Source organism: Chionomys nivalis, chromosome 13, assembly GCF_950005125.1.
Source record: "Chionomys nivalis chromosome 13, mChiNiv1.1, whole genome shotgun sequence".
Taxonomy (NCBI): Eukaryota; Metazoa; Chordata; class Mammalia; order Rodentia; family Cricetidae; genus Chionomys; species Chionomys nivalis.
Genome location: NC_080098.1, coordinates 12,113,591 through 12,127,773, shown reverse-complemented (window position 1 = coordinate 12,127,773; position 14,183 = coordinate 12,113,591). Strand labels below are relative to the sequence as shown.

Here is a 14,183-nt window from a genome sequence, read left to right as displayed (position 1 = left end):
GTTGCCTTTTATTCATCCCCTGCCTGTCTCTTCCACTGCCCGCCCCTCTTTCACAATGACTCCTAAGCTTTGGGAGGGTAGTGGTATGGGACAATGGTCTGTATTCTGTCAATTATATTTTAAATAAACACTGATTGGCCAGTAGTCAGGCAGGAAGTATAGGCGAGATAACCAGACAGGAAATAGAGGTCGGTCAATGAGAACAGGAGAATTCTGGGAAGAATGAGGTACTAGTCTGCAGTCATGACCCAGCCACAGAAGAAGCAAGATGTGACTGCCTCGCCAAATAAAGTACCGAGCCACGTGGCTAACATGGACAAGAATAATGGGCTAATATAAGTTATAAGAGTTGATAAGAAGCCTGAGCTGATGAACCAATCAGTTTATAACTAATGTAGACCTCTGTGTGATTCCTTTGGGACTTAATGACTGTCAGAACTGGGCAGGACAGAAACCCCTGACAACAAAGGACAGGATACAGAAGTCCTGTTTTCCTCACATCTGCACTCCTTATCTTGGTATCTCAATTTGCCCTCATTTTGGAATTTTACCCATCTCTTTGTACATGTGTTAGTCTTGGTAGATTTATCAATTAAACCAATTTCTTTAAAAAACTCATTTCTCCCCAGCAAGAGGCCCTGCTCCCATACTGAGTGGATCCAGAGAGGTGAGTGAGTGGCCACGTGGCCTGATGGTCCTGGGGAACTGAGTCCAGGCCCTCTCCAATTCCCTAAGCTTTTCTGGTCGTCCAGTGGGGTGTGTTCTCTGTTGCTGGCTTTCTTTACCCCATTCCACCTTGACCCCAAGCACTCCTTTTCATCTGCAGGGTCCTTGGATCCCCCACCACAGCCAGCTTCAGGGCAGAGGGGATCTGAGAGCCTGCTCCAGTGCTGAGGGGACCTAAGAGAGGGAAGACCAAGAAAAACTCCCAAGTACACAGTCAGCCATAGCAAAGATTGGACCAAGACACCAAGATTCTGCTGGCCTCATTTGAAGGAAGAGATGGGTGGGTGCCAATGCAAGAATTCCTCCAACATCCTGAAAAGCAACATGATAACACCAGAATCCAACAAGCACGCAACAGGAATACTTGAACATCCCAACCCAGAAGTAATAAAAGAATTTGACTTTAAACATAACATTATGAAAATGATGGAGACCCTTAATCAGGAAGTGAAAAACTCCTTAAAGAAATGGAAGAGAAGACAAACAAAAAGTTAGAAGAAATCAATACATCCCTCAAAGATACCCAAGAAAACCAAGAAAAAGCAATCAAACAGGTAAACGAAACAGTTCAAGACTTCAAGACCGAAATGGAGGTAATAAAGAAAACACAAACTAAGGGATGGCTGGATATGGAAAATCTGGGTAAATGAACAGGAACTACAGAGACAAGTATAACCAATAGAATACAAGAGATAGAAGAAAGAATCTCAGGCACTGAAGATACAATAAAGGAAATAAACTCATGGATCAAAGAAAACAGCAACCCCAAAAAATTCTCAACACAAAACATCCAGGAAATCTGGGACACCATGAAAAGACCAAACCTAAGAATAATAGGGGTAGAAGAAGGAGAAGAATTCCAGCTCAAAGGCCCAGAAAATAAATTCAACAAAATTATATAAGAAAATTTTCCCTCTATCCAGGACCTTCTGGCTTTCATGGTTTCCATAGAGAAGTCAGGTGTAAGTCTGATCGGTTTACCCTTATAAGTTACTTGGCCTTTTTCCTTTGCAGCTCTTAATATTCTTTCTTTAATCTGTATATTTTGTGTTTTGATTCCCACAGGGCAGAGAAACCTGCTTGCTCTTTGGGCTGAGGAGGAAGGAAGACTTGATTGGGGGAGGGGGAGGGAATGGGAGGTGGTGGCGGGGAAGAGGCAGAAATCTTTAATAATTAAATTAATTAATAAAAAAAATCAGCAAGAAAAAAAAAAAAAAGAAAATTTTCCCAACCTAAAGAAGGATATTCCAATGAAGGTACAAGAAGTATACAGAACACTAAATAGACTGGATAAAAAAAAAATCCCCTCGTCATGTAATAATCAAAACACAAAACATACGGAATAAAGAAAGAATATTAAGAGCTGCAAAGGAAAAAGGTCAAGTAGCATACAAATGTAAACCTATCAGACTTCTCAATGGAAACCATGAAAGCCAGAAAGTCTTGGATAGATGTGCTGTAGACACTAAGAGACCATGGATGCAAGCCCAGACTACTATATCCAGCAAAGCTTTCTTTCACCATTGATGGAGAAAACAAGATATTCCATGAGAAAAACAGATTTAAACAATACATAGCCACAAACCCAGCCTTACAGAAAGTACTAGAAGGAAAAACCTCAACCCAAGGAAGCCAACGACACCCACAATAGCACAGACATCTGACAACCCTCCATCAACACAACTCAAAGAAGGGAAACACACAAACACTACCACCAAAAAAATAACCAGAGTTAACAACCACTGGTCATTAATATCACTTAATATCAATGGACTCAATTCATCTATAAAAAGGCACAGGTTAAGAGAATGGATACAAAAACAGTATCCAACATTCTGCTGTTTAGAAGAAACACACCTTAACCTAAGGATAAACACTACCTCAGAGTAAAGGGTTGGGACAAGGTTTTCCAAGCAAATGGACCTAAGAAACAAGTGGCTGTGGTTATCCTAATACAAAATTGATTTCAAACTATAATCAATCAGAAGAGATGGAGAAGGACACTTTATACTCATAACAGGAACAATTCAGCAAGATGAAGTCTCAATCCTCAATATCTGTGCCCCTAATATAAAAGCACCCACATATGTAAAAGAAACATTACTAGAACTCCAATCACACATCAAACCCCACACACTAATAGTAAAAGATTTTAACACTCCTCTCTCACCAATGGACAGGTCAATCAGACAGAAACTTAACAGAGAAATAAGAGAACTAACAGATGTAATTAATCAAACGAACTTAACAGACATCTATAAAACATTCCACCCAAATAGGAAAGAATATACCTTCTTCTCAACATCTCATGGAACCTTCTCAAAAATTGATCACATAAGTGGTAACAAAGCAAACACCCACAGATATAAAAAAAAAAGATTGTAGTAACCACCTGTGTACTATCGGATCACCATGGAATAAAGTTAGAATTCAACAATTCTATCCCCAGAAAGCCTACAAACTCATGGAAACTGAACAGTCAACTACTAAACAACCCCTGGGTCAAGGAAGAAATAAGAAAGAAATTAAACTCTAACCCAATTAAAAAATGGGGTACTGAACTGAACAGAGAATTCTCAACAAAATTTCAAATGGCCAAAAGATACTTACATGTTCGACTTCCTTAGCTCTCAGGGAAATGCAAATCAAAACATCTTTGAGACACCATCTTATACCTGTCAGAATGGCTAAAATCAAAACACCAATGATAACCTATGCTGGAGAGGATGTGGAGTAAGGGGAACATTCATCCATTGCTGGTGGGAATGCAAATGTGTGTAGCCACTTTGGAAATCAGTGTGGTGGTTTCTCAGAAAATTGGGAGTCAACCTACCTCAGGATTCAGCAATACCAGTCTTAGGGATAAACCCAAGAGATGCCCAATCATACTACAAAAGCATTTGTTCAACTATGTTCACAGCAGCATTATTTGTAATAGCCAGAACCTGGAAACAACCCAGATGTCCCTCAATGGAAATATGGATAAAGAAACTGTGGCACATCTACACATTATAGTACTACTCAGCGGTAAAAAACAATCACATCTTGAATTTTGCATGCAAATGAATGGAAGTAGAAAACACTATCCTGAGTGAGATAGCACAGACCCCAAAAGAGGAATATGGTATGTACTCACTCATTAGTGGATTCTAGCCATAAACAAAGGACACTGAGCCTATAGTTCACTATCCTAGAGAACCTAAGTAATAAGGTGAACCCAAAGAAAAACATATATAGGTCCTCCTGGAAATTGGAAGCAGACAAGATTGCCAGGCAAAAGTTGGGAGCATGGGGGTGGGGGTGGGATGGGGGAAAGAAAAAAGGGGGAGAGAGAAGGGATATGGGGAGGGTTCGGGAGAGCTTGGGGGAGTAGGATGGTTGCGATAGATGAAGGATGGATATGGGAACAGGGAAGAAGTTATCTTAATTAAGGGAGCCATTTTGGGGTTGTCAAGAGACTTGGCTCTAGAGGAGTTCCCAGGTGTCCACGAGGATGATCCCAGATAGGACCCTGGGCAGTGGAGGAGAGGATGCCTGAACTGGCCTTGTCCCATAGTCAGACTGATGACTATTTGAATGTCACCATAGAACCTTCGTCCAGGGACAGATGGAGATAGAGACAGAGACCCACATTGGAGCACTGGACTGAGCTCCCAAGGTCCAGTTGAAGAGCAGGAGGGAGAATATAAGCAAGGAAGTCAGGACCATGAGGGGTTGGTCCACCCACTGAGACAGTGTTCCTGAGCTAATGAGAACTCACCAAATCCTGCTGGACTGGGACTGAATGATCATGAGATCAAACTGGACCCACTGAATGTGGTTGACAATTGGGACAGACTGAGAAGCCAATGATAATGGCACTGGGATTCGTCTCTACTGCATGCACTGGCTTTTTGGGATCCTAGTCTATTTGGATGCATACCTTCCTAAGCCTGGATGGAGGGGGGAGGGCCTACTCTCTCTTAGGACAGGAGGGGGAGAGGGGAGTTGGGGAGAGGAGGGGGAGGAGGGGAGGAAGTGGAAATTTTGAATGGTATTATTTATAAAGTAATAAAAAGTGAAAAAAAAACCTAAAAACCTCATCTCTTTTTGATTGACTTCTGTTATGTTTCTATTTTCAGTTTTAATAATCTCTGCTATGATCTTTGTTATTTGCTTTTTTTGCATTGATTTGACCAGAGAAGGTAAAATGTTACTCTCTTGGCTTATTCACACTTGCAGCTCTTAATTGGATTTGTTTTGGACATTTCCTCCGCATAGTTGGAGGATAGAACATTAGATGGTATTACAATGTCTTACCAGCTGTGAACATCGATTTCAACAACACACAGAACAGTCCGCAGCCTTGCTTGTTCACATCGTTCTCTCTCACACATTCTCCTTTCCTAGGCTTCGCATCTTTCTATCATCATTTCTGTGTGATGACTTCTTTTAGATAAGCAATGTTGTTGAGTATGTGTTCTATTTTAATACAATTTAAAGTCCTGCCACTTTTCTTTGGCTATAATTCTTTTCCTCTGGCCTCTTGCTGTCTGGAATTAAATTATAATGTGACCTGCAGTAGTTTTCTTTAGATATATTCTACTTTAAATTTTCTTGGTTTCTTAAATTAGTTTATGACCCTCATCAAAGTTAGAATGCCATCAGTTACTGTGTGGCAGGAAACAAAATTAACATAATAGAAATCACTAGCCACCGAATATGTCAATGGCAAACATACTGAGAAAACCGAAGAAACAATCCCATTCGCAACAGCACTGTCTTCCCAAAGACCTTGGGATAAAACTAACCAAGGAAGCAAGAGGCTTCAAAATGAAATTGGGGAAGGTAGTAGAAAATGAGGAGCTTCCTAAGGTCGCAGACTGGCAGAGTTAACATTGTGAAAATGGCCTCGTGCCAAAGCAATCTACAGAGTCAATGTAACACTCATCAAAATTTTAGCTCTGTTCTTCACAGAAACTGGCAAAAAACAAAACAAAACAAAACAAAAACAAACAAAAAACAAAAACCCCCAACATTAAAATTCTTATGGAAGTTGGGTAATGATGGTGGTGCACACCTTTAATCCCAGCACTCAGGAAGCTGAGGCAGGAGGATCTCTGAGTTCCAGGCCAGCCTGGTCTACAGAGTGAGTTCCAGGACAGTCAGGACTGTTACATAGAGAAACTCTGTCTCAAAAATCCAAAAAAAAAAAAATCATATAGAAGCACAAATGATTCTAGATGGTAAAAAACAATCCTGAAAATAGAATCCTGCTGGAAATAACACCATATCTAATTCCAAGTTCCAGTACAAGGCTAGGATGGCAAAACCAGCATGGCGTTGATAGCATGGACGTATAAACCAGTGGAGCAGATCAGAAGATCTAAGCTCATTAAACTATGGCTTCCTAGTTGACAAAGATACTAAGAAACACACTGAAGAAAACATAGCATCTTCAACAAAGAGTGATGCGGAAACTGGATACCCACATGAAGAATAGTGAAACCTGATTACTGGATTCACAAGACATTGGGAACAACAACAAAACCCAATTTAATAAAAATAAAGTTTTACTATGTAATAGGCAATAACAGGAAGGGTTGAAAAGAAGTCATTCAGGTATGAGATATAGCATGAGGTATTTGATTTTACCAATAATCAATGAAACAGGTTAAAGCAATAAACTTAAATATCATGCATACCAGACTGACGGGTCAAAAATAAAATAAAAAAAAATGCTGTTTGCAAAATTGGGAGGCTGTGGAACCCTATGGCGATGTCAGTACTATACATCAGCAGAGTTACTTTTGAAAATTATTTAGCAAATAAGGAATTAACATTAAATTACAATGGGTAGACTCATACAAAGGGCATGGCGCCAGGACACATGCACAGAAAGATTCAGAATAAGGAGGGTCATCAAGTGGAAACCATCACAATGTCTCTTCCCTGCAGGAAAAATGGCATCCACTGTTGTGAAAATCTTTCTGGAATAAGCACTCTATGACAGCAGCGAGAGTGGTGGAGAAGAGACCTCACAGTGGACTTACGCCGGGACAGCTCCCGGAAGGCCTGGGTGTCCGAAGCCGGGACAGCTCCCGGAAGGCCTGGGTGTCCGAAGCCGGGACAGCTCCCGAAAGGCCTGGGTGTCCGAAGCCGGGACAGCTCCCGGAAGGCCTGGGTGTCCGAAGCCGGGACAGCTCCCGAAAGGCCTGGGTGTCTGAAGCCGGGACAGCTCCTGAAAGGCCTGGGTGTCTGGTCCAGTTTGCATTCTCATTTTATGATCTAAAACCACAAGGTGAGGAGAGCGAGCAAGCGAGGTCCTACAGGCAAGTTTATGTGGCAGGCAGCAGGTTGTTAAGGGCAACAATCCATTGTTTCAGGTATTTCTCTAGGTCATGCTGTTCTAGGTCGCAAATGAAGTCATGTTTGGCAAATAGGCAGTACAATCAGTACTTTAAGTCTCTAAATAAATCAATAAGTCAGTATCTGGGAATCAGTCCTATCTACTTCTACTTCAGAATAATTTGCAGGGTGGTGCGAAAACACGGATGAGCCTCACTCACAATACAAGGCAATGGTTGCAAAATGCAAAAAAAAAAAAAGTGCAGAGAGTTTTTTTAATGACAGGATAAAAGCTATTAATGTAATAACTGGACATGATCAGATCAAAGGGGAAAGCTGTATGATTATCTGAGTAGACGTGTTCAAAGTATCTGAGAATAGCGTCTGGTCTGCTTCATTGAACATGCGCCCATTCTTACGGGAAAAGAAGCCTCTTCAGGCAGGAGTTAACCCTATAACAAATATCATACTTGATGGTGAAGCACAAAAACCTCTCTAAAATCAGAACCAGTTAAAACTGATCTTCCATGACACATTATTCTTAGTTACGTGAAGATTTTGGCTAGAGCAATAGAGCAAAGAAATCTAAGCATAGGATTAGCATTCAAAAATTAAGCTAATGTTCCAATAGGAGCTGTCTGGCCACAGATGTTTCTCAGAAGAGCTGTCGTTACAGACAGATGCCTGGCAGAGCTGCAAGGGACTCACTTCGGGTCTGCTGAACATCTTACCTATGAAGTACTCAGTTGGAAAGAGTAAAAGCAGATGCTAGGCCACAAACGCATCTTCTCATAGTTGTGTGTGACGGCCCTGCCCTTCCTTAAAGAGAGAGATGGCTTCGACACACTTCCACGTGATAGTAGTTATGATTAGAATGTAAAATCTCCTCCAAAGGCTTGTGTATTTGAACCTGTGGTCCCCAGCTGTTGGCTCTGTTTTGAGAGGTTGTAGAAACTTAACAGTGGTTCTTGACTTCCTAATGTTGTGACCCTTTATTGAAGGATTCCTCAAGTTGTGGTGACCCCCACCCCACTACAGCTACAGAATTATTCCATTGCTACTTCATAACTGTAATTTTGCTACAGTTATGGATCCTAATGTAAATAGCCAATATGAGACCTCTGGGGGGGTTGTGACCCCCAGGTTGAGAACCACTGCCCAGCAGGTTGCGGCACTACTAAAGGAAGCAGAAGAGACAAGAGGCTGGTGTTGAGTGTTCTCTTTTATGGCTCCCCATCTCAATTCCTTGAGACAAGGTCTCTCACTGAACCTAGAACTTTCCGATTTTCAGACTGATTGGCAGGCAGCAAGCCCTGAGCACACTCATGGCTCCGCCTCCTGTGCCCAGCTCTGGAGTTGTTACTGGCACACAGGGAAACACCTGGCATACAGGAGCTCATGCTTGCACAGCAAGTGTTTCTGCATGTTGAGCCATCTCTCTAGCCCCACATCTGGAACTTTCCGCCTGAGCCCAACATTAGTAGCACAGTCCATTGGGATATAGTAATGTAGCTGGGTGTGGCTGGACGACTGCGATCCTGTGGCTTGGGAGACTGAAACAGGGAGATCAGCAGGTTCTCCCCTCAAGAACGTGATAAAGAACAATGAAAAGAGTAGAGAGGGGGTTAAGGGAACATTCTGACAGCAGTGTGCCAAGGAAAGGTTGTTAGAAGATAAACGAATTGGAAAGGAAGAAGATCAAAAGAATAACAGAGCAAAGACATTTCCTTTACAACTGGCTAGGTATATTTCCAACTTACTATTAAGTAGTATAGCAGCTATCAAAATGTGGTCCGAGAATCCTCAGAATCCCTAAAGCCGTTTTGGGTTCTGTAAATCATAAATTATTTTCATAACCATAAGGCATCAATTCCCCTAGGTCTTTCACAGCTCTCATGAGTGCCCAGTGGAGGTTCTCAGAGGTTATGCGAACAACCACAAACGGAGGGCGTTCTTCCTCTCGCCGGTTTTGCCCTCTGCTTTTGGGACTGCATAAGAAGATGGTTCAGGTTGAACAGGGCTTTCAGCTGTCCAGCACTGCAGGGGACACACTGGACTGAGCAGTGGGTAGTGAGACCATAAGAGAAGATCTCCTCTGACAGCCTGTGCCCAGTCACACCACTACTGCTCATTCAGTATTAGTCTTCACAGAATTTTGGGATCAGTGAGGTTTCTTTCCTCAGACCACTGGAAACATCAGTTTCCCATCTGGTTGGCCAGACACCGCCACACATAACAGGACCAGACTGACTTGAAGCATGCACTTAAAGGAATTTGGACATCTGGAGCCCCAGGATTCTGTTAGTATTGTGTCCAGAATGGCACTAGAGTCCAAACTGTATTGTCTGTCTTGACTCTAGGCAGCACCAAGAAAGCAGAAAGAGATGAGGCATATGGGTATCAGGTCAAGGAAGAGGCTCAATCAAGCTTCTCTTCTGATGGGGAACTCACTCCTTTGTACACTTCAAGACAAATGGAAAACATTCGCTTAAGGGCCATGGGAAGATGAAGAACTCTTTCCTATGTTTCTCCAAGTCCCTCCTAGGGATACAATTTCTCCATATGCTATTGCAGGGATATGAAACTCCCCCCCACCGCCCCGCAAAAGACTTGTGTGTTAAAGGCTAAATCTGTAGAAAATGGACCCAACCATGGAGAAGCTATTGGGTCATGAGTACTCTGACCTAATCAATGGATGTGTATACTACTAAGGGATTAATAAGTGGCCGGCATTATTAGGAAGTAGTTGAACTTCAAGGTGACACTTTAGCTGGAGAAAATATGAAGCATGTTCTTAGGGACTCTATCTTGTCCTGGGTCCCTCTGGTTGTCCTTGTCCTGATACCTCAAGCGCCACCATTTCTGGCCCCAGATGTTCTACTTATCACAGGTTTAGGAACAATGGTTCCAGTGAGCCACAGTCTGGAACCTTGGGAACTGTAGGCCCAAATGACTCTTTCCTGCTTCGATTTCTCAAATATTTGTCTCATGACAGTTCTAACATACCACGTGTGATTGCCTACCTATGCTTATTGGGTTGTTTCTTAAAAACATATATTGACTTCTTACTTGAGACTTTCAACAGGCCAGAAAGTATTGTGGGAAACAGTAACAGAAAACCAAAGAACAGGAGACTGTCAGTGAGAAAATAGCTGTTTATAAAATAAAGGCCACATCCGCATTCTTCTACTCCCTCCAAAGACTCCTCCCCTCTGATTTATGGACACACAGCATAGCATGAAACAACAGTGCCAACGATCCCCCAAATCACCTCCTTCTCATGCAGGACCAATGCCCTGGGGAGGTGGAGGGAAGCAAGTCCACCAGGACGGCCTTCGTCTGGAGGACAGTCTAAAAACCGGAACCTCCCCAAACTAGTTCCAAGCATACTAAAAACTCTAATGTTGTTCTGTTTTTTGTTTGTTTGTTCTGTTTGGTTTTTGAGGCAGACGCTTGCTGCTTGGCAACAAGATTGGGGCTCAACAAACTCCTAAACAACAAAATAAAACGGGATTGGTTCCCCTGTGGGTGAGACAATAGCACCCGTTGAACACGTACAGTCTTTAAAAAAGCAAAGGGCATGGGGGGTACTCCCAGGACAGGCGCGAATTCACTGCTGGAGCGCTGCGTTCTTCCGTGGCTGCCGACAAGCTAACAAAGTCACATTTACTTCCCCCCAGTAGAAACATCCCCTTTAATTGCTACGTGTATATTTAACTCTTTTGGAGGCAGAGGCTGGACTTCGCGAGAATACCAGAAATTCACCAAGTGTACTCAACAGAGGGCAGCTTTTTATATGCAGGTATTTGAAAGTAAAGGACCAAATAAGGCAATTGCTAACATGTGGTGTTTGTGAATAGTGGGTCTTAATTTTTCCCCCTCGCCTGCATTTCCAAGTTGGTTTCATAGAAGGGCTTCATTGTAATCCAGGGCCATTGTTTTCCATTAATTTCTATGACAAGGAACCCAAAACACAGGGTGCCCGGGAGTAACAAAACAGAGTTGGGGAGACAGTCACAACTTGGCACAAGTGTGACAAGCTGTGAAAAAGGCAATGTTTCAGGATCCGAAGTGGTGTGGCTTTCCTGGAGCAACCTTGTCTCCTGCAGACAGAATCATATTCTTTCCAGGCACATTGGAGACCCAAGTCAAGCTGTGTTTTATTTTTTATTATAATAAACACAGTTCACTGTAACAAAGACATAGTGGTGGTGATCAGCTGACAGCCAGGCCAGCACCAGAAGCTGGTGGCGAGGGCCCTGGGGGTGGGGAGGAACTGATAAAAGGCCAGCCGTCTGGAAAGTTCTCTTTAAAGAACTTGAAAAGGCAGTGTTGTCTTATGAGACTACCGCAGAATGCCAAACTATCTAGCTGGGCTCCTTTCTTGTCAGTCACTGGAATTTGTAACTGAAAATGGCAAATCCTTCAAAATCCTGGCCTCTCAGCTTCTGTTTTGCTTTCAGATTTCCAGAATAAAATGAAAGTAGTTTGTACACTGTTATAAGTGGGCAGACTGTTTCTTACCCAGAGTTTACCTCCAGTTTATCATAGCATCATTCAGATGTCCCCCTCCACACCTACTTAGAAGTTTCTACAATTATATGTACACTTAGGAGTTTGATGAAGTAGAAACAAACAGTTCACAGCAAAGTTACAGGAGCAGCAGCTAAAAAAATTAAAGTCTCGAATTCAGATTCCTTAGAGGGAATATAAATCATCTTACCATATCTTGAACGGCTAATTTTTCACAATCCAACTCATATCTCAGTCTGTCTCTGCTGTCCATTAACTGTAAGAGAGAAAAACATGGCATTTTGATTAAAGATAAGAATACAACACCTAAAATGCTTTCCTCAGAAGAGTGTGGTAAAAACACATTTTAATAAGGGAGAAAAATGGATCACAATATGGCCAAAGAGAAAAGTAATTTCCTACAGATTATTATGTTTTGATAATATTATTATACAAAACGTAATATCCAAAACCAATGCCAATGTACTTAGAACTGTCCTTGCCACCCTCAAACATGACCTCACCATGCAGCCCAGTGAGTCAGCCTAGTTCCCGTGACAACTTTGCTTAACTTTCCGTATGTTACATTCTCTTGCTTCAGATTTTTGTGCTATATTTATTTGCATATCAAATTATACTCATATTGACTGAAAATTCCCCTAAAAACCACACATTTTATCTCTGTCCCTATGCAGTTTTTTTTTCTTGTTTCTGTTTTTGTTTTGTGTTTTGTTTTGTTTTTGTAGTTTAATCTCTGTTTTTATTGGTAAAATTCAAACCTTAATTTAGGCCTTTGCTCAGCTCAATCAATTAATTGTAATTACTAATCTGATAAACATCTTGAGTCACAGTCAAGACTATATTGTCTACTGTTTTTTTAAGCTGCCCATTGACTCATCACCCTGGCTCAGACCCCCCTCCTCTTCCTATTCATCTTTTTTTTTTTTGGTTTTTCGAGACAGGGTTTCTCTGTAGCTTTGGAGCCTGTCCTAGAACTAGCTCTTGTAGATCAGGCTGGCCTTGAACTCACAGAGATCCGCCTGCCTCTGCCTCCTGAGTGCTGGGATTAAAGGCGTGCGCCACCACCGCCCAGTTGTATTTACCTAGATGAAACCCAAGTCTGAGCCTAGCACAGTGCCCAGGTTTCTCCGAGGACTCGGAAGGCATCCAACCCCTTGGCATGAGTGACCCTTTCCACTGTGTCTGATCTTTGCCATCCTCCATCTCATATACCTCTCTGCCCCAGCTAGTGAAACCACACACCTTGCCCTTTAAAAGATGGCTTCTGATGGCGCTTAGGATTCCCTTCTGGACTCTCATTTTCTTTCTGCCTAGCTCTGTCTGGCTTCTGGGAGGCAGTTCAGCCAGCTTCGATCTAACCCAAGCTGGGCACACCTCCTACAGCTTCCCCAGCTTACTGAGCATCACACTCCTACTGTCCCCTCTGCCTCCTGGTCTGCCACCTACCAGAGTGGCAGTTTCAAAAAGGGACTGTGAGGTGGCAGCAGATGGAAAGCAGGCTTCGAGTCTCTTTGTTAGATCCCTGGAACTAAAGCACAAACGCTACTGAATTCTACACTGCAGGGCCGCGATCCCAGACCGAAGGTGAGAGTCACGCCCGCTTTCAACTTATTACAGCTACTGATTAAAGAAGGGAACCTGTGTCTTAGCTGATACTCAAATTTGTTTTTTACATTCGTTCTTGTTCCGCCTGCCTCTTCCCCACATTCCCTCTAGTTTCTTTCTTTGCGCTCTACAACAGATTCTCACTTTGTCGTCTCAACAGGTCCCTCATACAGCCATGTCACGTGTCAGAAAGTCCTGGAATACACTTCCCACCACTCAGCAACACTCACACTTGGACGCCAGCTTCTATGCCCTCTTGTCTTCTGAGCAGCCCTTCCAAGAGGACCAGGAGAAGAAAGAGCCTGGGAATGTCTGGGAAGATTTTCTAGAACCCTCCAGATGGAGCCAGATTCTATTCTCTATGTGTTACCCTGTTCTGTGATCTTGGTCCGTGACTTCACAGCAGGCACAGTGTGTGTGTGTGTGTGTGTGTGTATGCGCGCGTGTGTGTATGTATGTACATACATACATATCCACACATTTCAACTTTTTCTGACAGTAGTGCAGTGTGTGACATTCAAAACCACCTAATAAACACCATTGAACTAATTTACTGAAGGGTATTAGGAACACACTTCAAAGATCTGTTCTTTCTTGTTCAGCAACGTCTCACCTGCTTCCAGATGGCAAACCACTTCCACACACAGTATGATCTCTACTACATACATTGTAAGCCTTGGAGAAAGAAGAACTAGTCTATAGGGCAAGTCAGAAATAAAGCAGGAACCTAGTAGTCTAGATTATTTCTCCTCGATAAGTGAGTCTATATTTTGCGTCTGTATTAAGTTCCAGTAATTGGAAGGAAAAGCAAGAGAAACACAGGACTTTCCAAGGATGAGTGTGTAGTGATATTTCATTTGTATTTTAATAAATAAAGCTCGCCTGAGGATCAGAAAAGTAAAACAGTCACACTGCTCACCCTTACAGACCTGGCAGCAGTGACAGACATCTTTAATCCCAGTAGCCACACTAGTTTGAAATAGAAACCAGGT

At 42.5% G+C, this 14,183-nt stretch overlaps 1 protein-coding gene across 1 annotated transcript in view; it reads right to left on the bottom strand.

Annotated features, from left to right (window-relative positions):
- C13H10orf67 (chromosome 13 C10orf67 homolog) overlaps positions 1 to 14,183 on the bottom strand; it is a 94,888-nt gene that overhangs the window by 43,104 nt on the left and 37,601 nt on the right. The window contains exon 8 of the mRNA XM_057788010.1: positions 11,777 to 11,842. Coding sequence (XP_057643993.1) covers positions 11,777 to 11,842 — 66 coding nt within the window. The remainder of the gene's footprint in view (positions 1 to 11,776; positions 11,843 to 14,183) is intronic.